Here is a 27,438-nt window from a genome sequence, read left to right as displayed (position 1 = left end):
AGCGTCATACGCCACAGCGCTGAGAAATACAGCGCCCTCTAGTGTTCACTGAGAGATACAGCGACACCCGGTGTTCACTAACTTGAGTGCCCTAGTGTCCATAATGTCAAACTGTCTCAACCAATAATTGTCACATTTTTTCCCCCATCATTCATATATTTTTAAACTTATTTCTGTTATTTATTTTCTAAATACCTCCACTACATCGATAGCTGGCAAGTTACTCCTTTCATGAGTGATTTCTTTGTGTTTTGTATTGCTTGGCTCTTTTGTGAAACTTTTTTTTAATTTAATGAAGTGAACTTTGATAATACAGAGCCTTCTCAAGCCCCAGTGTTTATTGTGATATAGTCATTTAATGCATTTTGTTAAAATAAAGTAGTGTTCCCGATATCTAAAGTTCACCCACTTCTTTACATTACCCTACTGTTACAAAATAAAAGTATTTGGATAGTCTACTACTGTATATATACAGGTGCTGGTCATATAATTAGAATATCATCAAAAAGTTGATTTATTTCACTAATTCCATTCAAAAAGTGAAACTTGTATATTATATTCATTCATTACACACAGACTGATATATTTCAAATGTTTATTTCTGGAAAATCCCAAATTCAGTATCTCTGAAAATTAGAATATTACTTAAAACCAATACAAAGAAAGGATTTTTAGAAATCTTGGCCAACTGAAAAGTATGAGCATGTACAGCACTCAATACTTAGTTGGGGCTCCTTTTGCCTGAATTACTGCAGCAATGCGGCGTGGCATGGAGTCGATCAGTCTGTGGCACTGCTCAGGTGTTATGAGAGCCCAGGTTGCTCTGATAGTGGCCTTCAGCTCTTCTGCATTGTTGGGTCTGGTGTCTCTCATCTTCCTCTTGACAATACCCCATAGATTCTCTATGGGGTTCAGGTCAGGCGAGTTTGCTGGCCAATCAAGCACAGTAACACTATGGTCATTGAACCAGATACTGGTTGCTTTGGCACTGTGTGCAGGTGCCAAGTCCTGTTTGGAAAATGAAATCAGCATCTCCATAAAGTTGGTCAGCAGCAGGAAGCATGAAGTGCTCTAAAACTTCCTGGTATATGGCTGCGTTGACCTTGGACCTCAGAAAACACAGTGGACCAACACCAGCAGATGACATGGCACCCCAAACCATCACTGACTGTGGAAACTTCACACTGGACCTCAAGCAATGTGGATTGTGTGCCTCTCCTCTCTTCCTCCAGACTCTGGGACCCTGATTTCCAAAGGAAATGCAAAATTTACTTTCATCAGAGAACATAACTTTGGACCACTCAGCAGCAGTCCAGTCCTTTATGTCTTTAGCCCAGGCGAGACGCTTCTGACGCTGTCTGTTGTTCAAGAGTGGCTTGACACAAGGAATGCGACAGCTGAAACCCATGTCTTGCATACGTCTGTGCGTTGTGGTTCTTGAAGCACTGACTCCAGCTGCAGTCCATTCTTTGTGAATCTCCCCCACATTTTTGAATGGGTTTTGTTTCACAATCCTCTCCAGGGTGCGGTTATCCATATTGCTTGTACACTTTTTTCTACCACATCTTTTCCTTCCCTTCGCCTCTCTATTAATGTGCTTGGACACAGAGCTCTGTGAACAGCCAGCCTCTTTTGCAATGACCTTTTGTGTCTTGACAACTGTCAAGTCAGCAGTCTTCCCCATGATTGTGTAGCCTACAGAACTAGACTGAGAGACCATTTAAAGGCCTTTGCAGGTGTTTTGAGTTAATTAGCTGATTAGTGTGGCACCAGGTGTCTTCAATATTGAACCTCTTCACAATATTCTAATTTTCTGAGATACTGAATTTGAGATTTTCCTTAGTTGTCAATTATAATCATCAAAATTAAAAGAAATAAAGATTTGAAATATATCAGTCTGTGCGTAATGAATGAATATAATATACAAGTTTCACTTTTTGAATGGAATTAGTGAAATAAATCAACTTTTTGATGATATTCTAATTATATGACCAGCACCTGTAATGTCTGTTGAGTACTATAAAGTGTCTGAAATGTTTTATGTTACACATATCGATTAGTTACGCAATATCAACAAGGTTTATTTAATCATTTATTGTAAATGCAACAATATGAAGACATTTTAATGGAAACAATGTTTTGAAATGAGTAACCTACAGTTTATAAACGATACAAAAGAGCAGATGAATTTCATTGCCCAAATTAACTACATTACACACAATTTATATTACATATATTTTATTTCCATCAGAATAACAATATTGATTAACATTTTTTTGTAAGAAAAATACTGTATAGTACAGAACACAAGAGTGTAGAACACATGAGTTTGACTGTTATGATGCTGCAGTCTTTTTCATTTTACACTTTTGGTTTTAAACATTTACATAAACACTTTTGACATGAACATTCGCATCAAAAACCTTATTCTTTTCTGCATTGTTTTTCAGTTTCATACTCTCTCACATAGCCTAATTTCCCCAGTGTTCTTCTGATTGTAACTTCAGAAACTTTGATTTTAGCTAGCGCAAGACAAGCTTGCAGTTCTTTGAGCGTTATTTCGGGTTTCTTCGTGACTTCCTTGATGATTTTACGTTCGGCCTTTGTAGAGATTTTCGGCGGTCGACCACTCCTGGGAATATTCATTACTGTTCCAAGTGTTTTCCATTTGCAGATTATAGATCCAATTGTGGATTTGTGAAGTCCCATAATCTTTGAAATGGATTTGTAACCCTTACCAGACTTATGGTAAGAAATGATCTTCTCCTTGATATCTTCTGAAATTTTCTGCGGTCGTCCACTCCTGGGAATATTCATTACTGTTCCAAGTGTTTTCCATTTGCAGATTATAGATCCGATTGTGGATTTGTTAAGTCCCATAATCTTTGAAATGGATTTGTAACCCTTACCAGACTTATGGTAAGAAATGATCTTTTCCTTGATATCTTCTGAAACTTTCGGCGGTCGACCACTCCTGGGAAGATTCATTACTGTTCCAAGTGTTTTCCATTTGCAGATTATAGATCCGATTGTGGATTTGTTAAGTCCCATAATCTTTGAAATGGATTTGTAACCCTTACCAGACTTATGGTAAGAAATGATCTTCTCCTTGACATCTTCTGAAATTTCACCTGACCGTACCATGATGCATTTACAGACCCTTTGTGCTGGCAGCTTTATGTCTATTTAATGGCTAAGGATCAAAATAAGATTCAATATAAGTAGTTCTTGCTGTCTTCAGGTGGAGCTGAAGGCTGATCTAGGGTGTCCAACCACTTCAGCAAGGCATCTATGAAAAAGCAAATAATATATTTAACTCTGGTGACTGCATAATCGCTCTGGGCTCCGTTTCCCAAAAGCATCATAAGCCTAAGGTGATTGTAGACCCACTGCCACCAATGGAGCTCCGATCAACTTAGGCTTACGACGCTTTTGAGAAACGCAGCCCTGGTCTTGGTGAGGCAAGGCAAGTTTATTTAGAGTATAGCACATTTCATACACAATCATAAGTCAAAGTTCTCATGTCGACCATACTCAAACTGCTGAAGCATTTGGCAAAACATTACCACAACTGAAATAAAATATTTTCACTGCATGTAAACTTCCATTATTTTCACATTAAATACATAGTTTATTCATTGTTGATTAACTAAATCGTGTATATAATTAAACCGAATCGGTTAAATTAATCGAAACTCGACTTCCTGTCAACCCAAAGATTTACAATTCAACGTGTGATAATTTAAAGACATTTGTAAACATCAATAGGCTACATTAGCAATGCAAGCGAACAGCTGGTAAACTTCAGTTACCCTGCTGAAGAGACCTTGAACAGAAATATTAAGACATATAACTTAATGCCAAATAAACGAGTGGCATTTTAAGATGAATAAAATAACAAATCTATTATTCACCTGCACCCAGAGATTTAAGCTACTAATGTTACTGGCTAACTAACGTTATTAAGTCGTTTGTAACAACACAAAAACGTTTGCCTTCTTTCTCGATAATGGACAAATATCTCCGTCTAGTTATATGTCCAGCCAAACCGGGGTGGCTGACCGGTATATAAAGATATTCAATCTTACCTGTGTCCGTTTCTAACGTCGAGCTGTACGAGCTTGAGGCCCAGCGCTGTCTGTGTATGACTGGAGGAGGAGATGATTGGGAATTCCGTATTAGAGCGAGAGAAGCGTCATACGCCACAGCGCTGAGAAATACAGCGCCCTCTAGTGTTCACTGAGAGATACAGCGACACCCGGTGTTCACTAACTTGAGTGCCCTAGTGTCCATAATGTCAAACTGTCTCCACCAATAATTGTCACATTTTTTCCCCCATCATTCATATATTTTTAAACTTATTTCTGTTATTTATTTTCTAAATACCTCCACTACATCGATAGCTGGCAATTTACTCCTTTCATGAGTGATTTTTTTGTGTTTTGTATTGCTTGGCTCTTTTGTGAAACTTTTTTTTAATTTAATGAAGTGAACTTTGATAATACAGAGCCTTCTCAAGCCCCAGTGTTTATTGTGATATAGTCATTTAATGCATTTTGTTAAAATAAAGTAGTGTTCCCGATATCTAAAGTTCACCCACTTCTTTACATTACCCTACTGTTACAAAATAAAAGTATTTGGATAGTCTACTACTGTATATATGTCTGTTAAGTACTATAAAGTGTCTGAAATGTTTTATGTTGCAAATATCGATTAGTTACGCAATATCAGAAAGGTTTATTTATTTAATCATTTATTGTAAATGCAACAATATGAAGACATTTTAATGGAAACACTGTTTTGAAATGAGTAACCTACAGTTTATAATCGATACAAAAGAGCAGATGAATTTCATTGCCCAAATTAACTACATTACACACAATTTATATTACATATATTTTATTTCCATCGGAATAACAATATTGATTAACATTTTTTTGTAAGAAAAATACTGTATAGTACAGAACACAAGAGTGTAGAACACATGAGTTTGACTGTTATGATGCTGCAGTCTTTTTCATTTTACACTTTTGGTTTTAAACATTTACATAAACACTTTTGACATGAACATTCGCATCAAAAACCTTATTCTTTTCTGCATTGTTTTTCAGTTTCATACTCTCTCACATAGCCTAATTTCCCCAGTGTTCTTCTGATTGTAACTTCAGAAACTTTGACTTTAGCTAGCGCAAGACAAGCTTGCAGTTCTTTGGGCGTTATTTCGGGTTTCTTCGTGACTTCCTTGATGATTTTACGTTCGGCCTTTGTAGAGATTTTCGGCGGTCGACCACTCCTGGGAAGATTCATTACTGTTCCAAGTGTTTTCCATTTGCAGATTATAGATCTGATTGTGGATTTGTGAAGTCCCATAATCTTTGAAATGGATTTGTAACCCTTACCAGACTTATGGTAAGAAATGATCTTCTCCTTGACATCTTCTGAAATTTCACCTGACCGTACCATGATGCATTTACAGACCCTTTGTGCTGGCAGCTTTATGTCTATTTAATGGTTAAGGATCAAAATAAGATTCAATATAAGTAGTTCTTGCTGTCTTCAGGTGGAGCTGAAGGCTGATCTAGGGTGTCCAACCACTTCAGCAAGGCATCTATGAAAAAGCAAATAATATATTTAACTCTGGTGACTGCATAATCGCTCTGGGCTACGTTTCCCAAAAGCATCATAAGCCTAAGGTGATTGTAGACCCACTGCCACCAATGGAGCTCCGATCAACTTAGGCTTACGACGCTTTTGAGAAACGCAGCCCTGGTCTTGGTGAGGCAAGGCAAGTTTATTTAGAGTATAGCACATTTCATACACAATCATAAGTCAAAGTTCTCATGTCGACCATACTCAAACTGCTGAAGCATTTGGCAAAACATTACCACAACTGAAATAAAATATTTTCACTGCATGTAAACTTCCATTATTTTCACATTAAATACATAGTTTATTCATTGTTGATTAACTAAATCGTGTATATAATTAAACCGAATCGTTTAAATTAATCGAAACTCGACTTTCTGTCAACCCAAAGATTTACAATTCAACGTGTGATAATTTAAAGACATTTGTAAACATCAATAGGCTACATTAGCAATGCAAGCGAACAGCTGGTAAGCTTCAGTTACCCTGCTGAAGAGACCTTGAACAGAAATATTAAGACATATAACTTAATGCCAAATAAACGAGTGGCATTTTAAGATGAATAAAATAACAAATCTATTATTCACCTGCACCCAGAGATTTAAGCTACTAACGTTACTGGCTAACTACTGAAGAATACCCACATTTGCCTTCTCGGTAAATGGACAAATATCCCTCTTAGTTATATGTCATAATAAAACTAGATAAATAATTATATTTACGTTTACTTGTGGTCTTCTCTAACGTCCAGCTTTAATGGGCTGAAGTTTCTATGCTGCTGCTGTTGTTGTTGCTGTTGCTGCTGCTGCTGACTGAAAATCCTCAGAGCCAGGGTTCTTCTTCTTCTGGTGTTAATGGCGGTTGGCAGACCAACTAAATGGTGCATTTCCGCCACCTACTGGATAGGAGTGTGGAGCGCGTAATGATTGGGACGTTGGAAAACAATAACACATAGAGCTAGGGTTGCCAGGTTTTCACAATAAAACAAGCCCGCTGCTCGAAACTAGCCCAAAACTAGTCCAATGGCGATTCGAAAGGGTTCCGGTAAAAATCGCCTTCCGGGGGGTAAAACGCGTTTTTTTTTGGCGAGATTCCCCTGGTAAAATTCGCATCGCAGTAGCTAAATATCACGTTATTGGGGTCGTTTAAACCCGCGGACATTAAAAACAACCCGCGGCAACAGTGTTAAAGTAGTCCTTGGCAACACTGCTTAGAGCAAATGAAGCTTTTAGCCACATCGACCCCTAGCGTTCGCCAACTTGAGCGCCCATATTCAAACAATATCTATCAAATTATTACTTTCTTATTCATTTATTCTCTACATGCCTCCAAGTAAAATCTGAATCTACAACTAATTTAGTATCCTTACTCACTTTAGATCTTGTGAGTAACATATTAACAAATCTGGAATTTATAGGGCAGAATAGGGCAGTATTATGATGTTCTGAGCTATTTAGTTAGATGAATACAATGGAAAATATGTTATCAATAACCAACCTGCAAACATTTCTCAGAAACACCGGGCTTTCCATATGTTGTTGCAAGTATTTTACCTCCCCAAAAAACATCAGTGCTTGTCTGAATTTTGCCTTCATAATCCTCAAACCTTTTGAGGGACTTTTTTTGTGGACGGATGATTCGAGAGTGAAACTGTTCGGAAGACAGGGGTCCTGTTAGATCTGGTGTAAACCAAATACTGAACTCCCACTCTCACAAAAAGAACATCATAGTTATGCATGGTGGTGGCAGTGCGCTGCTGTGGTGATACTTTTCTGCTTTAGCCTTGGCAACGTGCAACAATTGGAGTAAAACATGATTTTTGTTCTCTCTCAGAAAATCCTAAAGGAGAATGTCCGGTCTTCAGTCTGTAAGTTGAAGCTCAAGTGCAACTAGAGACAATGTTCCAAAAGATATAAGAAAATCCACATCTGGAATGGCTCAAAGAAAGCAAATTAAAAGTTTTGTCTGAACTAAAGCAGTTGTTATTGCTGCTAAAGATAGCACAACAAAATTTTACATTTAAATTTGTTTTTCCACATGGGTAATAGATGTTGTTTGTTTCAGTAAAAAATTAAATTAAAATAAATACTGTGTTTACTCAGGTTGCTTGTTTTATATTGTATGAAATACTAATACAGTAGAATTCAGAGGGAGGGCAAATACATTTTCACAACACTCTGTTACATTTTGCACTAATATAATGTTTCCACTAGAACTTGAAACATGACTTGGAGTATAGAAAATAAACAAAAAACAAATTAATACATTTATACTTTTCTACAGATGTTCCATTTTAGGCCCCAATCCAGTCATAACCCAAGTAATTGATATGATGAACATATATGCATGTTTTCTTTATTATTTGTTTATAATAGCAATATATTGATGAACATTTCTTTTATTTTGCTGTCAGGCCTCATACAATGAGATGAACAAAAATATTACTGCATAAATATCTTATTGCACAGAATAACTTTAGTGAGTGAACAAAATGATACATATTATATATACATAAAAATATACAACTAATCATGCCTGACAGAAAAAATAAATAAATAAATAAATAGTGCCAGAATTAAATACAAATATGAAATAAAGCATATAAGAAGAGTCACACATGTTTTTACTGTGGAGTGTTGCAAGCCTGTTTCTGACACAATGGGACCATTTTTAAACAAAAACTTCCACTTCTGCCACTTCTGTCTTTACAAGATTTTCCTCAAAAACTTCAGCGTCTTCCTGTAGCTTCTTCTCGAACATGAGATGAGCATTTATTTTCTTCCTTTTCTGCAGTGATTTTCGCCGTGGTACTCTCTCATGATGCCTGATTAGGTCCAGTCTCTTCCTGATCGTGGATTCATGAACTTTGACTTTAGATAGAGCAAGAATAGCCTGCAGCTCTTTAGATGTTATTTCAGGATTTTTTGCAACTTCCTGGATGATTTTACGTTGCGCCCGTGGAGAGATTTTAGGCGGTCGACCACTCCTAGGAAGATTCATCACTGTTCCGAGGGTTTTCCATTTGCAGATTATGGATCTGATTGTGGATTGGTGAAGTCCCATAATCTTCGAAATGGATTTGTATCCTTTACCTGCCTTATGGTAGAAAATTACCTTCTCTTTGAACTCTTCAGGAAGTTCATTTGATCGTGGCATTATGCATTTGCTGAATCTTCACAGGATGACCCAGGGTTACAGCAGAGCCCAAACACAAAGTATCTGCAAGAAAGCAAATAATAAAGCAGGTTTTAAACCACCTGGTTCATGCAACAATAAATACAAACATACTTGGTTTTACAGCAGGGGAAATAAATCAGAAGAAGCGGTGTCACACTGTTAGGATCAGCCCAGCTTATGGTGACATCCAGGAGATACAGACTGCAGAAGAGGACACTTACTTTTACTTTAGATTATGGGTATTATACTGAAAACAGAAGTCAAACTGCTTGTGCCTAGTCACCTTTGACTTTCTTAGTTCAAGGCTAGACTTTCTGACCTAATAGCCCGCATTCATTAATGTAGGATAATTGTGGCATAGTCACAGCAAACTAAAATACAATGTCTGTTCACCATTTTATCTACTAAAGTGAAACAACTTAAACTAAAAAAAAAAAAAAAGAAAAGAAAAAAGAATTAAGGTAAAAAAAAGTTTAAAAAAAAAGTTAACACTTTAGGCATTTCGTAGCCATTTCTTATGTTTCCAGAGGGGTCAAGACAAAGAAAATTTAAGGTAAAAGTGAGCCACATTTCTCTACATTTGCACTATACCTCTCTCTCTCTCTCTATAAAAACAATGAATGTTTTTATGACAATGCCAACGCTGGTTAGCTTCAGGTCCCCATTAAAGTGAGGCTTAGGGCATATTAATGCGAAGTAAACGACTGACATACAACAAACAACATATTATTCACAAACTCCTCTAGCGTGGCGAAGCTTTTGATGTATTGTGTAAAATGGCCAATTGTTCGGTCAAATATCCCCTGCTAGGCATAAATGATCTTATCTTGACAAGTATTTAATCTTACCTGTTTGTAATGTTGCACTGTAAGAGGTATTGAAGTGTTTGCTCTCAGTCTCTGCAGCTGGAGATTATTGGGATATGAATTCCGTAGAGCGAGTGAAGCGTCGTGCGCCACAGCGCAGAGAAATACAGCGGCCTCTAGTGTTCACTGAGAGATACTCCTTTCTGACTCCAGGGTCTCTCATTGTCAAGCTAGACGCTAGAACTTGACAAATGGCTCACAGAAAAGGCTAAATAAAAACTCCAGTTCCAACCTAGTAATAATCCAGTTGAAGTCAAAACACAAATGTAGCTGAATTTCAAACAAATTACACGCCAATTATTTGCAGGAATGTTTTTATTGCCTTTTTTTTTAGTTCCTTTGCATAGAAACAGTTATATAAATGAGTATACTTCAGTCAGGACTTATACAGTGGATTAAGGTACTGTACTCATACCTGACACAACAAAATGTAAAAAAAAAAAAAAACATGTCACCAGAAGTAAATACAGATACAATTATTATTATTTACTGTAGATTGTTGCAGGCCTGTTTGTTATACACTGGAAATGATGGGACTTTTATCAAATAAAAACTTCCACTTCTTCCCTCAGGCAATCCATCTCATGAACACTTGACAATAAATGTGGAACACACAACACTATTATACATTTATTTATTTAACACACATACTTATTTACATTTCAAATTTGCACCTAACAAATGGTCTATTTTGTATATTGTGTTTGTGCTTTTTTGCACATTGTCTATTTTGTATATTATTCTTTTCATTATCTGTGTCTTATCTTGTCGCTGTCATTCTGTCGCACTGTGGAGCTTCTGTCACTAAAACAAATTCCTCGTATGCATAAACATACCTGGCAATAAAGCTCATTATGATTCTTCTGCCACTTCTGTTTTTAAAAGATTTTCCTCATAAACTTGGGAATCTTCCTGTAGATTATTTTCAAACAAGGCACACGCATTCATTTTCTTTTTCTGCAGTGTTTTTCGCTTTGACACGATCTCACGTTTCCTAATTTGGCCCAGTCTCCGTCTGATTGTAGAGTCATGAACTTTGATTTTAGCTGAAGCAAGAGAAGCCTGCAGTTCTTTGGATGTTATTTCAGGTTTCTTTGTGACTTCCTGGATGATTTTCCGCTGTGTCCGTGGTGAAATTTTCGTGGGTCGACCACTCCTGGGAAGATTCATCACTGTTCCAAGTGTTTTCCATTTGTAAATGATAGTTCTGACAGTGGATCGATGCAGTCCCATAATTTTAGAAATAGCTTTGTAACCCTTACCAGACTTATGGTAAACAATGATCTTTTCTTTTACATCTTCTGGAATTTCCATTGATCGTGGCATTATGCACTTGCTGAATCTTTGTTTGAATCTTCAGGTTGATTTTGAGGAGTGCTGTAGAGTCAGCCCAGCCACTTCAGCAAGGAATCTGCAAGAGTTAAAAAAAAACAAAAGGTTCTTTACGTTTTTGAGCTCTCTGCTAGATCTGTTTTGAAGACCCGTTTAATGACATTAAAAAGATTTAGTGTGAACGATTTAGACAGACAGTTATGCTAATTTAATTCAATACATACACTGTAAAAAATGACCGTGATTTTAACGGTAAAAAACTGTGAAAAAGCTACGGTAAAAACCTGTTAAATGGTTAACGGTAAGTTCCCCTAATATATAAGGTGAAAAACTGTAATAGACATTTCAGACAATTTTATGGTGAAATACCGCTTTTGGAAGTGAAAAAGAGGGAAAAACCGTAAATTGACGTTCCCAGAATTCCCTGCGTTGCATTTCAAATTTTGTTTGAATTTGATATTTTTTCTTTGAAATAACTAGGTTTCTTAGTTTTTTCTTATCAGTTATGTTTATTAGGGTTGTATGTTACATCTAATGTTGTTAAATTAATGTTTATTGCATATTTCAGTTTAATGAGTCTCACCATGATGGTGTTTAGTGCTTGTGTGAATGACACTGTGCACCTTCTATATATGTTATTATTTAAAAGCTGCTTGTGATGGGCTTTGGTTCATCATGTGACTTTCTCAACACCACCTGCATTTGGTGGTTATCACTGTATGTCAAAGGTACAAAACAGATTTCAGTATTTCAATAGGTTGTTATATTACATCAGTTTACGGTATATAACTGAAAATACGGTATTTAACTGTAAATTTTGCTACCGTATATTTTACGGTATGATTCTGGCAACCACAGCTGCCGTTTTTTTACCGTAAATGTTACAGCATTTTTTTTTACAGTGTACGATCAAAGTCATTAAGATTTCATGTTTTTGAAAGACATTTCTTATGTTCACCAAGACTGTGTTTATTTGATTGAGAGAGGAAACAAACAAACAAACAAAAAAAAGTTAGAAACTGTAAGATTGCGAAATATTTCAATTTGAAAAAAACGTTTTCTGTTTTAGTATACTTTAGCTAAATATATTTCTGTATAATAATATACAGTCCTGTGAAACTCCTCTTTGACGGATTTGTGCTCAGGAAACAATTCTCAGAATGAGTGTGAGAGAGCGACGCACACTTTCCTTATCAGTCTGCATCACTGATCTATAATAGAGATTAGATATTATATATAGATCAGCGGTCTGCATACAGCGGCCTTACTAATGTGCTCTGCGATGTTTTAAAGAAAACTACCATTTAAAATGATACCGCTCAAATAAATATGCATATGAATATGGCAAAAAAGTAAAAAATAAATAATAATAATAATAAATTTAAATTAAAAAAACAAAAAAAAACAACAACGTATATTTAGTCTTGTTTGCATGAAGGGAAAAAATTAATTTAAGTGCATTTTTCTTATTTTTCAAACTGTATGCCAATGGAGTAAGAAATTAAAAATATTCTTGTTTCCGTTTGCATTAAGATTATTTTTCTTATGACAATTTTACATGTTTGCACTTAGAAGGAAAATCCCTCAGGAAACAAGACAAAAAATCTTAGAGTTACAGTCATGGCCAAAAATATCGGCACCCTTGGTAAATATGATCAAAGGCAGCTGTGAAAATTAATCTGCATTGTTAATAAGTTAAAATTGTTTTGATCTTTTATTTTAAAAATTCACAAAAATCTAACCTTTCATTGGATAATAAGAATTTAAAATGGGGGATATCATTATGAAATAAATGTTTTTCTCTAATACACATTGGCCACAATTAACGGCACCCTTTTATTCAATACTTTTTGAAACCTCCATTTGTCAGTTTAACAGCTCTAAATTTTGTCCTCTAATGCCTGATGAGTTTAGAGAACGCCTGACAAGAGATCAGAGACCATTCCTTCATCCAGAATCACTCCAGACCCTTTAGATTCCCAGCTCCATGTTGGTGCTTCTCCTCTTCAGTTCACTCATTTTCTACAGGGTTCAGGTCAGAGGACTGGAATAGCCAGCAGAAGCTTGGTTTTGTGCTCAGTGACCCATTTTTGTGTTGTTTTTGAGGTTTGTGTTTGGATTATTGTACGGTTGGAAGATCCAAATATGGCCCATTATAAGATTCAGAGTCAGTCACTTTGGTACTGTTGGTATTTGATAGAATCCATGATGCCATGCGTGTAAACAAGATGTCCAGGACCTCCAGCAGAAATATAGGCCCACAACCTCAAAAATACAGCAGTATATTTCATTATACACATGGGGTACTTTTTATCCCTGTGTTCACCAAACCCATCTTGAGTGTTTGCTGCTAAAAAGCTCATTTTTTAGTTTTATCTGACCATAGAAGCTAATTTGTGAAGCTTAATTATCTTTTGCTGCACATCAGAAATATATTCTTTGGTTTTTCTCATTGTGATGGATGATTAAGGGAATTTGGGCTTTGTTTTCCCTCCTATTTATATTTCTGAGAAACAGGAAGTCATGGCTGGATAATTTCATGTTCATAATCACTCTGCAGTGCTCAAAATTGTGAATATGAATGGAAATATACTTCAGAGATATTTTACTCATAAGAATTTCTAGGGGTGCCAATAATTGTGTCCAACGTGTATTTGAGAAAAACATTTATTTCATAATGATATTTCCCCCCATTTTAAATTCATATTATCCAATGAAAGGTTAGATTTTTGTGAATTTTTTAAATAAAAGATCAAAAGGATTAACAATGCAGATTAATTTTCACAGCCTTCTTTGATAATATTTACCAAGGGTGCCGATATTTTTGGCCATGACTGTATATATAAATACTAAATATCTTAAACACTAACTATCTTAAGTTATTTAAACATTGCTTACGCTTTAAAATGGGGGAGGAGACCGAAAGAAACTGGGTTTATCGAAAAAACCTGCTCCTGACCAGGTTAGGTTCACAGAGTCAGAAACCGGCTTGACTTGAGTTTCCCTCACTTCAGGGTTAACATACTTTCACTTAACCTCCTTTCTGAAACGGGCCCCTGAACAGAATAATACAATCAACACAACAAGGGAAACGGTGCAAAAGGAAAACAAAGTCCAAATTAACAGAAACCTTGACAGTAAGAGCTATCATTATCATTTATTTTATTTTTCACAGTCACACTTCTGTTTTTATGCTGCACAGTACACATGTAAAAAAAACTGCCGTTAAAAGCATGTTTCAAAAAATAAATTGCTGCAGCAACATAGTGTTCGTCCAGATCCGGCCCACATCTGGCCTGTGTGAAATCCATGCGGGCCAGATGTGGGCCGGATCTGGGCCAACACTGGTTGCTGTCTGCGTGGGTATGTAGCCTTCTTAAGACTCATATCCAGATCATCCTGCATCAGTTAACTGTGTTGCATCCAAAGTAGCCAAATTCTATTAGGCCATATTTACAATTTCAAACTTCCATTTCAATTAGCCAGTGTCAAGTGCAACATTCAAACCAGAAGTGGCCCTCATCTGTTTTATAATAAATGGGGCATATTTGCCATATCAAATGCGGGACAAGTTAGGCTCACAGCCACATTAGCCAGTGCTTACCATGCCATATCTTTGCCAAAACTGGCCCAGATACGGTTTTGGATAACTGGGCCACATTTGTGTCATCATATAAGGGCCACTTTAGGCTCACAAGCCAGTGCTCACTGTGCCACATTTTTGACAAAACTGGCCCAGACACATTTTAATATACCTGGGCCAGATTTGCTGAAACATATGTGAACCACATTTGGTTTACACTCTGATTAGCCTTTGTCGATTGTGCCACATTTTTGCCAAAAGTAGACCACATTTGGTTGGCACTATTTACCACATGGGCCACTTCAGGGTCACATTCAGATTACACATTTCCGTGAACACCACATGTGATTTGATACATTTGGGCCATTTTTGCTATTTTACATGTGGGCCACTTCAGGCTTACATCCATTCTGTATGGGCCATAAGAAGGCCAGCAGTGCCGTATCATGGCCTTAAGTGGCCTACATTTGCATGCTATCATAGCCCTTATCAATGTCTGCATGAAATACCTCTGCTTTTGATTAACGCTATGTTGATACTAGGGATATAACGATTCACTCAACTCAAGATTCGATTCACGATTTTTTTTTAAGAAAATGAGATTTAAGTCAAATTATAAATTAAATGTGTCCTTTTATTATTGCTTGGACAAAATGCTGCACGTTTCTTTGTGAAATTGAAATATAACACCATAATAATATACTAATATAGCACTTGCATATTATTGCTCTTTTGTTGGTTTTGATTGCTTCTATTCTCCTTATTTGTAAATCGCTTTGGATAAAAGCGTCTGCTAAATAACAAAATGTAAATATAATGTAAATGTAAATAACAAAACTAAATTGAAATTTTAAAACAAGCCCCAAATCAAATAAATAAGTAACATAAAAGAAATCTCTTCATAAAAACAAAATAAGGCTTTGTCTGTGCTCTTTCCATTTAAAATTAGAGGCAACCACTGCATTTTAATCATGATCCAAACAAAGATGCTGCATACATGCAGCAGGAGCAGTTTTAATCTAAATTAGACTGTATAATTTAGAAATTTGAAGCAAAAACAGAATGGTCTGACTTCAGTTTTGTGAAACAGCAGTCGAGCTGCCTCTGCCAGCAGGTGGCGCTTTAAGCGTTTCCTTGGTTTCCGCTGTAAACAAAGCAGCGCTGCATTATACAGAGGCAAGATGAAAAGAAAAAATACCATCTAAACTTTATTCTAAAGACAGTAAGTTCCCCTCAGACATACATTCATATAAACTCCTAACCATAACTGAATCGCGATTTGTTTAGCATCTCAATCGATTTGAATCGTGACATATTTGAATCGATTTTCAGCCGGCTCGCGGTTAATCGTTACATCCCTAGACTTGATACAGTAAGCGTTAATCATTCCAACGCGATCTGAAGTCGAATCATACACACATAAAATAATATAAAATATCTACATTCACTATGGAGCTCGGATGAAAGTTAAACTGAAACTCGGTATGGTAAACAACTCAAATGTAAGATGTGGCTTAATAACTGATCTCTGTAGATTTATTATATACAGTGATTTGCATTAAACTGCAAGCCCTCACACTACAAATAGAAGAAAATCATACATGGAAATGTTATCTTGCTGCAGCTGATACCCAGCCACTTGTTTGTACGGATTAAGTTTCATTCATTGATTTGTTCGCTTGCATCGTTGTTCGGCATCTCTAATAGTAAGGAATCTTCAGCCTGGTTCATTCAAGTCAAGGTATTTATTTGCATAGCATCCAACCACAATACACATCGTTTCAAAGCAGCTTCTAGTTATTTCTGTTGCTTCTATAACAGTGGCTTAATTCTTTACACTGAGCAGTTTTACTGGGCAATGTGTCGATATATAACAATGATAAATGATCCACTGTTTGAGATCTAGCTATGTATTCTCCCCTTTAACAAATAGCCATGGTATTGCTACTCTAACCAAAGTGTTTTAGCAGTTAGCTTATATCACTACCACTGTAGTGAAGGAGACTGAATAATATTATGGCATATTAATAATATGTGCAGCCTCTCAGACAAACCACAGAGCGATATATATATATATATATATATTTTTTTTTTATTTAAAGAGATTTACATATTAGTCCGTTTTATTCTAAGAGTAAGATGGTTTTCAAAAAAAATATATGGTATATTGATTTGCGTGTTTACACTGTGTGCTCCTGAGCGCGCGGCGTGACGTAGATTCCCTTTCTTCTTTCTGTAACGTAATTACATGTTCTAACTGACATGTCCTTCCAAAAACTACACAAAAACATTTAGACTAATCTTACCAGGCAGGTTTGGGTCCCATAAGTTGACAACATCCGGATACAGATCGCATATGTTAACGCCAAAGTGTAAACGCAGCCTCTGAGATGCTTTGGGCAGCAGCTGGAATTCCGTAGAGCGAGTGAAGCGTCGTGCGCCACAGCGCAGAGAAATACAGCGGCCTCTAGTGTTCACTACCTCTAGTGCAGTGCTTCTCAACCCTTTCTGACTCCAGGGTCTCTCATTGTCAAGCTAGACACAAGAACTTGACAAATGGCTCACAGAAAAGGCTAAATAAAAACTCCAGTTCCAACCTAGTAATAATCCAGTTGAAGTCAAAACACAAATGTAGCTGAATTTCAAAACAAATTACAGTCACTTATTTGCAATTATTTGCAGGAATGTTTTTATTGCATTTTTTTTTAATTTCCTTTGCATAGAAATATAGTAATATAGATGAGTATTTTTCAGTCAGGCCTTATACAGTGGATTAAGGTACTGTGCTCATACATGACACAACAAAATGTAAAAAAAAAAGAAAAAAAGTCACCAGAAGTAAATACAGATACAATTATTATTATTATTAGTAGTATTATTATTTTTTACTGTATAGATTGTTGCAGGCCTGTTTGTTATACAGTGGACATGATGGGACTCTTATCAAATAAAAACTTCCACTTCTGCCACTTCTGTTTTTAAAAGATTTTCCTCATAAACTTGGGAATCTTCCTGTAGATTATTTTCAAACAAGGCACACGCATTCATTTTCTTTTTCTGCAGTGTTTTTCGCTTTGACACGATCTCACGTTTCCTAATTTGGCCCAGTCTCCGTCTGATTGTAGAGTCATGAACTTTGATTTTAGCTGAAGCAAGAGAAGCCTGCAGTTCTTTGGACGTTATTTCAGGTTTCTTTGTGACTTCCTGGATGATTTTCCGCTGTGTCCGTGGTGAAATTTTCGTGGGTCGACCACTCCTGGGAAGATTCATCACTGTTCCAAGTGTTTTCCATTTGTAAATGATAGTTCTGACAGTGGATCGATGCAGTCCCATAATTTTAGAAATAGCTTTGTAACCCTTACCAGACTTATGGTAAAAAATGATCTTTTCTTTTACATCTTCTGGAATTTCCTTTGATCGTGGCATTATGCACTTGCTGAATCTTTGTTTGAATCTTCAGGTTGATTTTGAGGAGTGCTGTAGAGTCAGCCCAGCCACTTCAGCAAGGAATCTGCAAGAGTTAATAAAAAAAAAGTTCTTTAAATTTAATCTCTTTGCTAGATCTGTGAACTAGTTAGACCAGGGGTGGCGAACTCCAGTCCTGGAGAGCCTCAGCCCTGCAGAGTTTTGCTTCAACCCTAATCAAACACACCTGAACAAGCTAATCAAGGTCTGAAGGGTTACTAGGAAGCTACAGGCAGGAGAGTTTTTATTAGGGTCGGAGCTGAACTCTGCAGGGCTGGAGTTCGCCACCCCTGGTCTAAATAGTTCACAGATCTAGCAGAGAGATCAAATTTAAAGAACTTTTTAATAATAATAAAACATTTACACTACCAAAAGTTCGATTGAGGTAATTAGATTTCATGTTTGAAAGACATTTAGCCTATGTTCACAAAGGCTGCGTTTATTTGATTGAGAAAAAATAAAAATAAAAAAACGGTAAGATTGTGAAATATTTAAATTTGAAATATCTGTTTTAGTATACTTTAGCTAAATTTATTTCTGTGATGGCAAAGCAGCCATACTACAGTCTTCGGTGTCACATCCTTCAGAAATCATTCTAATATGCTGATTTGTTGATCAATAAATATTTCTTATTATCAGAACGGAATTGTGCTCCTTAATATTTTTTTTTTGTAGAGACCGTGACACGTTTTACAGGATTCTTTGATGAATAAAATGTTCAAAAGAACAGTATTTATTTGAAATACATTTTTTTGGAACATTTTAAATGTTACTTCTAATAAATTTAACCCCCAAAAACCCATAAACATTGAACCTACTGAATCCAACCTTCTGAACGGTTCAGCAAAACACTAACAAAACCTTCTTAAAAATTCAACGTCAATCATAAACTGAGGCTCTGAAATGTATGAAATATGAACACGTCTAGCTATTGTTTTTCAGCAACGGCACTTAAACAGGCGGCTGGTTAACCTCGATCTTCACTGTAACTGACACCAAACGGAACGACTGTGACCTAATAAACCACAACGAGCGAAAGGGAAACGATAAGGAAAAATGATAAGCTCAACAATAACTGACATCGTCGTAGTCAATGCAGTTTGAAGTAAAACGGTAACCTATACGTAAATCGCTTCTTCCTTCTGTAATTACATGTTCTAACTGACATGTCCTTCCAAAAACTACACAAAAACATTTACCCTAATCTTACCAGGCAGGTTTGTATCCCATAAGTTGACAACATCCGGATACAGATCGCATATGTTAACGCCAAAGTGTAAACGCAGCCTCTGAGATGCTTTGGGCAGCAGCTGACTAAATTCCGCTTCATAAGAGTCATCACAACGTGTCAACATAAGAGACCTCTATTTTACAAATTATTACGGACTTCAGTTTTATATGCATGCCATACAGTATCCACATCCAACATCTGACTTTATTTTAGTGTCATAGCATATGAGTTTCGAAGTAGGCTATACATTGTACAAAACAGTTTTAGTTGTCTGCAAATACAGAGGTGTCTAATAATGTAACTTTACAGGGACTGAAAGACAACTCAATAATATATTCATAAAATTTGAAGTCCCATCTAATGTGAATGTAGTTGACATTGAAAAAAAACTACACAACAAAAAATTGTTAGGTTCTTCTTTTTATTCCCTTCCCATAAGAATAGCCACATTAATGAGGAATTCTTTTATTTTGCAATCAGGCCTCACACAGTAATGAGATGGATGAAAAGAGGTCAGTACAAATATTTTACGTTAAACAGCCAGTCGAGAACTGAGTTGCTCTAAATATAAAAAGTATTGTACTATTCATTCTTGACTTGTCAACATCATAACAAAAGGTAAAAAATATGCCCCCAGGAGTAAATACAATTGTGATATTGCACAGTAGTTTAAAGTACAGTATGTACAATTTCACATACAGTGGTCATGCTGCCATTAAAACAAGTTGAATACATGAGCAGAATGCAATCATAATATGAGATACAGATGAGTAAATATATTGTTTACATACTTTCACTCGTATATTTACTCATAAACAATAAAATGTCAAAGCCTTGAATTGCTGTGATCAAAAAATCTATATTTACATTTAATAAAAAGGCCTATACATGTGCCATATGAGAGGCAGCAGAACTGAGCTGTGTTCAATAAATAATAAAAAACGTTTTATTATTTTGTAACCTCTTGTCATAAAAAGAAACAAAAATCACCTTCACAAAACATAAATTCAACATGTCTAAAGAATAATACTGTAAAAGGTAAATGAAAAGGGGTCATATTATGACAATTAAAATGATCAGAGCTTTCTGTCTCCACACAAGGAACATTCAAGTACATCTTTTTTTTCTTCACAGATCTTGAGAACACTTTGAAAATCCTTCCTCTAATACACAGACAGGTGAGACACAATGAAAGGCTAGGTCATCTACAAAATATCCTCATAAAAATATATTCATATATTTCATTTATTGTGAATCTTAACTGACTAACCTTACAATAATACAAAACAATGTTTATATTTTCAATGTAAATGAGGGGTGAAGAAATTGATATTAGAATATAAAAGTGTAACTCATTAAGACGCTTGTACATTCTCATGAATCCATCATTATACTGTCCAAAATGTCAATTTGAGAAATATTTAACTAAATTAACATGGTTATAGTCTGAGATGTGATTGTGAACACAAACCCTCCCAAGCATATATCATTACCCATACACCTTTCAAAAATAATATTAATCTAAATTATAAGAAGATGCATATCTACTTTTTGCAAAACCAAACAAAATTTAGCTTGATATCTCTGTGAGAGAATGATAAACTATCCAGATCAGAGACTCAGAATTACTCCAATACATGACGGAGGTGTCATAATTCTAAACCTAGATATTTATAACAAATAAATACATTACATTGACCAAAATCGGTTTTCTAAAATCATTCTGTGATCCAGCCTCTGAGAGAATGGAGAATCTGTATGTAAATGACAATTTATTCAAAAAAGTAAATAATACTTAAAAAAAAATGTCTAAAGTAATTTGACAAAATGCACAGTGCAAAGAATTTAGATGACACTGCTGTTCCGAACACTTCTAAACTCATAAACATTGGGTCTACTTCTCAGTCAAATATCTCAAATAAATACAAACAGCCATTTGATTGGTTGGGATTCTCCTTTTATCTATTTAACCAAAGTAAACTCTCCACAGACGGCAGGCTGAATCCTAAAGGCACCTTGAATTAAGTTATTAAATTGGGTGTCAGTGGTCCCACCTTCTTCATCTGCAATGACAAACGCTGATGATACATGTTTGGGTTTTCATTTGCCAAATAGATGCCACTATGCCAATGCTTTACCACAGCCTGCATAAATGAATCACAGACAAAATGATCTCTCAAAATAACATCTTTATGCCATGATACATGCCTTCAGTAAAACAAATGCTTAAGACTGAGAGGTGTTTGGCAAGGAACAATAAACTGAAGGCTTCCACAAGAAATAAATGAGCATAGCTGTGCAGAAGGCTACAAACAGACAGCGTCGATTTGACATAATTCTTGGTGCATGCCTTGTTTTTCTTCCCCTCGCTGATGATATACAATCTGATGTCATCTTAAACGTATATCTTTGTCGTTTGTGCAATGAATTAAATAAGAATATTCATATAGAGCATTTAACATTTACAATCTGTCTAAAACATTTTCCGCACAAGGACTTTTTGTAAGATTAAGCACGTGAAGAAAACGATTAAACTTACATAAAGATTTTCCATAAAAGAGGATTTTGGCAAATAATGATGTTTCTGTTAAAAAAAAAGAACACATGGTGAAATGATTTATTAATGTGATCCAGAGATTACACACTTAAAAGACTTCTGGCAAAACACAATAGAAAGAGACAAGCCAGTCACTATGTACAGGACAGTTTCTCAAACTGGTGATGAGCTTGATCCCAAAACATTAGTTCTGATACTCAAAAAAAGATTCTGAAAGAGTCTGTACACCCCCATTAGATGAACCATTCTTTCTTGCTTTCGTCGATGGTCTCTGTGAAATTGGCCTCGGTGCCGATAATGGCCGCGTCGGCTGACTCTGATGACTCTCCCCCCTTGGCCTCGTTGGTGTGGTAGGTGCCTTTATGGCGGAACATGTATCGGATCAGAAACACCAGCGTGCACAGAATAGTGAAGATCACCACTGCAATGATACCTGCAAGGAAAATACATTCGCCACAGTTAAAGGAATAGTTTAAAAGGAAAATGAGCTGAAAATGTATTCATCCTAAAGCCATGCAGATGAGTTTTGTTTCTTCATTGGAACAGATTTGGGAAAATTAAGCATTACATCACTTACTCACCAATGGATCCTTTGCAGTGAATGGGTGCCGTCAGGAGTTTAAACAGCTGATAAAAACAACAAGTAATCCACACGACTCCAGTCCATCAATAACATCTTGTGAAAAGCTGTGTGTTTGCAATAAACAAAATCCATCATTGAGACGTTTTCCTAATTGATGGACTGGAGTCATGTGGATTACATGTGGACTAATGTGATGTCCGTTCTGACGGCACCCATTCACTGCAGAGGATCCATTGGTGAGCAAGTGATGTAATGCTAAATTTCTCCAAATATACATCTGATGAAGAAACATGGAAGGCCCAAGGATGAATTTTCATTTTCGGATGAAATATTCCTTTAAAAATAATAAATAACTTAAAAGAAGTAAGTTCATCTGAATTAAATAAGAGTATATTTCCATCTCACCTCCTATTATAGCTGAATTCCTGTTAACTCCATCCGGTATCACTCTTTCCTCATTGAAGGGGAAATCAGCACCTGTAGATGATCATAATAATCATAATAATTATCAGGTATTATCGTTTTCATTTCAATTTTAGTTACAATAATTTTGTAGTGTGTTCTTGTCATTATTCATGTCAAGTTTATTTTTTAAATATCTGTAGTTTATGGATTTATTGAAGTATGTTTTACAAGAAAATACAGTTTCAGTTTTTAATTTTAAAGTTTTGAGTTTAATGCAACGTGTTACTTGCCATTTCTTTGTAATTGTTAGTGAACTTTACTAGCAATTTCTGAGAATTGTTTCTACAGCATGTTTTTTCAGTGTAGTTTTTGTTTCAGTTAACTATAATAACCCTGAGACTGAAAATGAATAAATGTAAAAACAATCAACAGTGTCCAATTCTGAGAAGAAAATTAATCAAGTTCTCTATGCCAAAATGAATTACATTTACAAGCAGATTACATTTTTAAGGAGCTGATGTGACTAAACAATTCTCCTCAAAATGTTTGTCAGATACACAAAAATATAATGGTTTAATATGATGCACAAATATACTTATAGCTGAGTGAAGCATTTTGGTCGCCAAAGAAACCATTTTGTTCACTAACTGGCCATTGACCTTTTAACAGAATAGTAGGGCACAAATCGGAAGGCCTGTTTACACTAGTGCGTTTTCGTTTTAAAACAGCGTTTCAAATGAAAACGGTCCTCGTCTACACTGGTGTTTCCACTGCGTTTCAGAAACGATCTCCATCTACACTACACAGCCGGAAATGCATGTCACATGACCATTAATGCATGTACAACCATAGATATGTATAGGTAGATGCCCTATTATTTAGATGGCGGACGTGTCTGCGTGCTTGGAGCAGTCAAATGAGGAATCTACCTATTTATATCTATGAGTACTACAGTGAGCATGATGTTATTGTGTAGACGGTCGTCAAGGATACGCAGAGAGAATGTGGGCAGCCATGCCATCGTTTTCAAAAGTCTCCATTTTCGAGGGTCGAAAACGCCGGAGTAGTGTAAACTACAGGCGTAACCGTAGCAAAAGTTATGCATTTTAAAACAAAAACATTTGAATTTAATGTTTATTGTATTCTGAAAGCAATACAATAACTGTGGCAGTTAAAACACATTTAGGTTGGTTTCTATAAAGGGTTTACAGCGGACAGATCTGGTTGGTCAGGTCAATGTTTCACTCTGGAGGTGCTGCAATCAATAACTAGCATTGGAAATTAAATGTCTTTTATACCGCTCCTGGGAAATAATGCAGGACTGAGAGATTTCAGTGCATTTCCAGGACTTCAAGACCTCTTGGTTGTTTAAATGTGCTGACCTGCGTCTAGGTGCCACGGGTCGGTTGCAGCAGACATGGGTGGGATCGTGAGGGGTGAAGCTCCGCAGTTAGATTCCACCAGTTTACCCTGGTGGGAGATGGGCACAGAACCGCGGGACCTGAGAGCGGCTTTCAGAGGAGCAATGCTGTTGAACTGCACTCTGGACAGGCAACCCACAAACCCAGGGGTGTTGTATTTTTCAATAATCACTGGATCAATGTACCCGGTTTCTGCAAAGAAGAAGAGAGAGGCATCTAAAGTTAGACTAAGAGCAAGAGAATAATCATCATCTAGATGTTTGAAATGTCAGACAGCCTGAAATACAAGATAACTGCAGAAAACTGATCCAAGACTTGTTCCGGGAAATGTGTTCCATTTCACTGCAATAAAAGGATAAGATCAATGCATGTTCATGAATAATGTATGTACATCAGATATGCGTTACAGTGGCATCCTAAAATAAAACCTTGAGGGAACAACTGTATCTGATTAAAGAATGTATAATTTTCACTTGAATTACAAACATGTTGACAATAAATTGCTGTCTGCATGTATGCCATCCCCATTCAATAGTTTACAGATTTTAAATGCAAACAATTTGTTTGTTGCTATACTGAATATTAAATGGAATAGTCCACTTAAAAAAAATAAAGAAATACTCACTATCATTTTTTCCATACCTGTATAACTGTTTCTTACAGATCTTTTTAATCCATCATTTGATCTAGTTCACAATAAATGTCAGAACAATTTGTTCATAAATTGGAAATTTTTCAAAAAAATTAATTGCTCACTAAAGATTATTGGTGATTAATAATTAGTGGTTTGTTTCTTAACTAAAACTAAAACTATTAAAAATAGGTTACTTAACTGAAATAAATCTGAAATAAAGCAAAAAAAAAAAAGAAGTTACTACTGATACTGATACTAAAAGCTGTTATTTTAAATAAAATAATTTATTAAAATAAGTACTGAAATTATTTCTAAAAATCTGAAATGAATATAAATTAAAGCTAATTAGAATGATTAAAAAATAACAAATGCACATAACAAAATTACTTAAATGTGAACTACAATTAAAATGGAAACTGAAAATATAAAAAATACAAGCTAATTCAATTTAAAAAAAAAAAAAAGTTATAATAGCATACAAATAATATTTGTATTGTTTCCCACATAAGGCTCTCTTTAATTATACTTTGTGCCCTTTTTGACAACAGCGACCAGAACATTCTTCAAAACATCTTCTTTTATGCTCTACAGAAAAAAGTAAGTCATACAGGTTTGGAATGACATGAAAGTGAGTAAATGATGAAAGAATTTCATTTTTCGGGAGAACTATCCCTTAAAACCTCGATTGCTGCTCAAAAGTCCAAACCAATCTTTATACTCTCTGATAGTGAAATCCAAACAGCAGAGTAATCCTGACATAAAATTAAAACCCAGTCCTCTGGCATTTTCATAAAACACTTTCTATTACACTTCTCCCCCCTCTTTCTTGTCTTCAGGCACACTAATATATCCTGGTGCCTTCAAAGTGCAGCAGAGATTTGCCTACCGAACCCCCTCCACCAAACACAGACAAAAGAGTCTGTTTAACTGGTGCACATTACAGACGAAACCTCTTCAAACCTGTGTGAAGCCTCTTCAAAGCAGCTGCGGTGCGCAGCTAAATTCAGCATTCTCTCACCACAGCCAGGGGTAAAGTACACACTGTCTCCAAGGTAAAAGACCGCATATGAAAAACACACGATGAGAACAAATGTTGTGCATCAAGAACACCTCATAAGGATGATGATTTTTTTATTTAGAGTATCACAGTAAAACAGTTTTTATACCTTTGGCAGTGGGGGTGCGTGAGAGATGACAGTATATCAGAGATTCAAGGTTGTGCGACATTCAGATGTGAATTAAGAATGCCTTTGGAATTGCAATTCAACTCCCGAAACTTATTTGCACCAATAAACAAGATGCACAATGAAGTGTATTTTTTTTATAGCATATATTATTTAAAAGTTTGGGGTTGTTAAGTTTTTTTTAAAGACTTATGTTCACCAAGTCTGCATTTATTTGGTCAAATACAATGCAAATATTATTAACATTATTACAATTTTAAATGACTTTAAATTGTATTTTTTTTCTATGATGGCAAAGTTTAATTTTTAGCAGTAATTACTCCAGTTTTTAGTGTCACATGATCCTTCAGAAATCAGTGTAATATGCTGATTTGGTGCTCAAGAAACATAAAAAATGTCTAACTCTTTAATTAATTGTGCTGCTTAACATTTTTTTGTGGAAACCATCGTAGTTTTTTTTTCAAGATTCTTTGATGAAGAGAAAAATTCATAAACAACAGCATTTAAATAGATATTTTTTAGTAACATTATAAATGTCTTTACTGTTACTTTTGATTAAATGCATTGTTGTTAAATAAAACAATTGGTTCCATAAACTAATAACTGATAATAAACTGATAATTCAAAACAACAATTTTTATTGTAAAATGTTTCAGGGTACAAGACATAAAAAAAACTAAAAAACATGTAAGAAGTTCTACGCTCATATGTTGCACTAATGAAAGTCAACAAACGTTCGCTACATGCAGAAATAATAAGCCAAAACACAAAAATATTCCAAATGCTAGGTCTCACAGGGCTAAAATGGGATTTTATCCCCGATTCAGCAAAAATACATTTTTTGATTCTGGCACAAGCCAGACAGAACACTTGTTCATTTTCAGCAAGAATACTATGAATACAAATACACAAAATCTGATCTGCTTGAATTTCAGTTTCAGTGATCTGTTTCTCAATGTGAATCGACCGGGGTAATAACAAACAATAGAGCTATAGAGACGTTACATCTCTGATGTGAATGATCTCATTAAAATTCTGTTATTGCCTTTGCTTTAAATTACTGGAATATGAAATTACAGAGATTAATTTACAGAGTGTATCTCATCAAAATGACATCGAAGCATAGCAAATCAAACGATTATCATTCTTGTCACATTCACATCCAAAATGTACTTTAAAATGGAAATATTTTCAATGATTTAAAAGAACATAGCTTCTGCAGAACACCTGATTGGAAAACGCATTAAAGCTATTCAGGTTCATGTTTGTTGTATGAAATATAACGCGTTCTGCTGTGTATTGGTTCCTCAGAGGCGTGAAACGTGGCTGGAATATTTATGAGAATTGACTGATT

The 27,438-nt window shown here is 35.6% G+C and overlaps 1 protein-coding gene across 1 annotated transcript in view; it reads right to left on the bottom strand.

Moving 5' to 3' along the window:
• Positions 1–19,717: 19,717 nt before the first annotated feature.
• cntnap2a (contactin associated protein 2a) overlaps positions 19,718–27,438 on the bottom strand; it is a 378,859-nt gene continuing 371,138 nt past the window's right edge. The window contains exons 22-24 of the mRNA XM_058765454.1: positions 24,228–24,458; positions 22,846–22,917; positions 19,718–22,290 (exon numbers count right to left, since the gene is read on the bottom strand). Coding sequence (XP_058621437.1) covers positions 22,091–22,290; positions 22,846–22,917; positions 24,228–24,458 — 503 coding nt within the window. The 3' untranslated portion in view covers positions 19,718–22,090. The remainder of the gene's footprint in view (positions 22,291–22,845; positions 22,918–24,227; positions 24,459–27,438) is intronic.

The sequence above is a fragment of the Onychostoma macrolepis genome, chromosome 24 (genome assembly GCF_012432095.1).
Source record: "Onychostoma macrolepis isolate SWU-2019 chromosome 24, ASM1243209v1, whole genome shotgun sequence".
Taxonomy (NCBI): domain Eukaryota; kingdom Metazoa; phylum Chordata; class Actinopteri; order Cypriniformes; family Cyprinidae; genus Onychostoma; species Onychostoma macrolepis.
The sequence above is the reverse complement of the archived record's forward strand: the minus strand, read 5'-3'. Positions and strand labels throughout refer to the sequence as shown.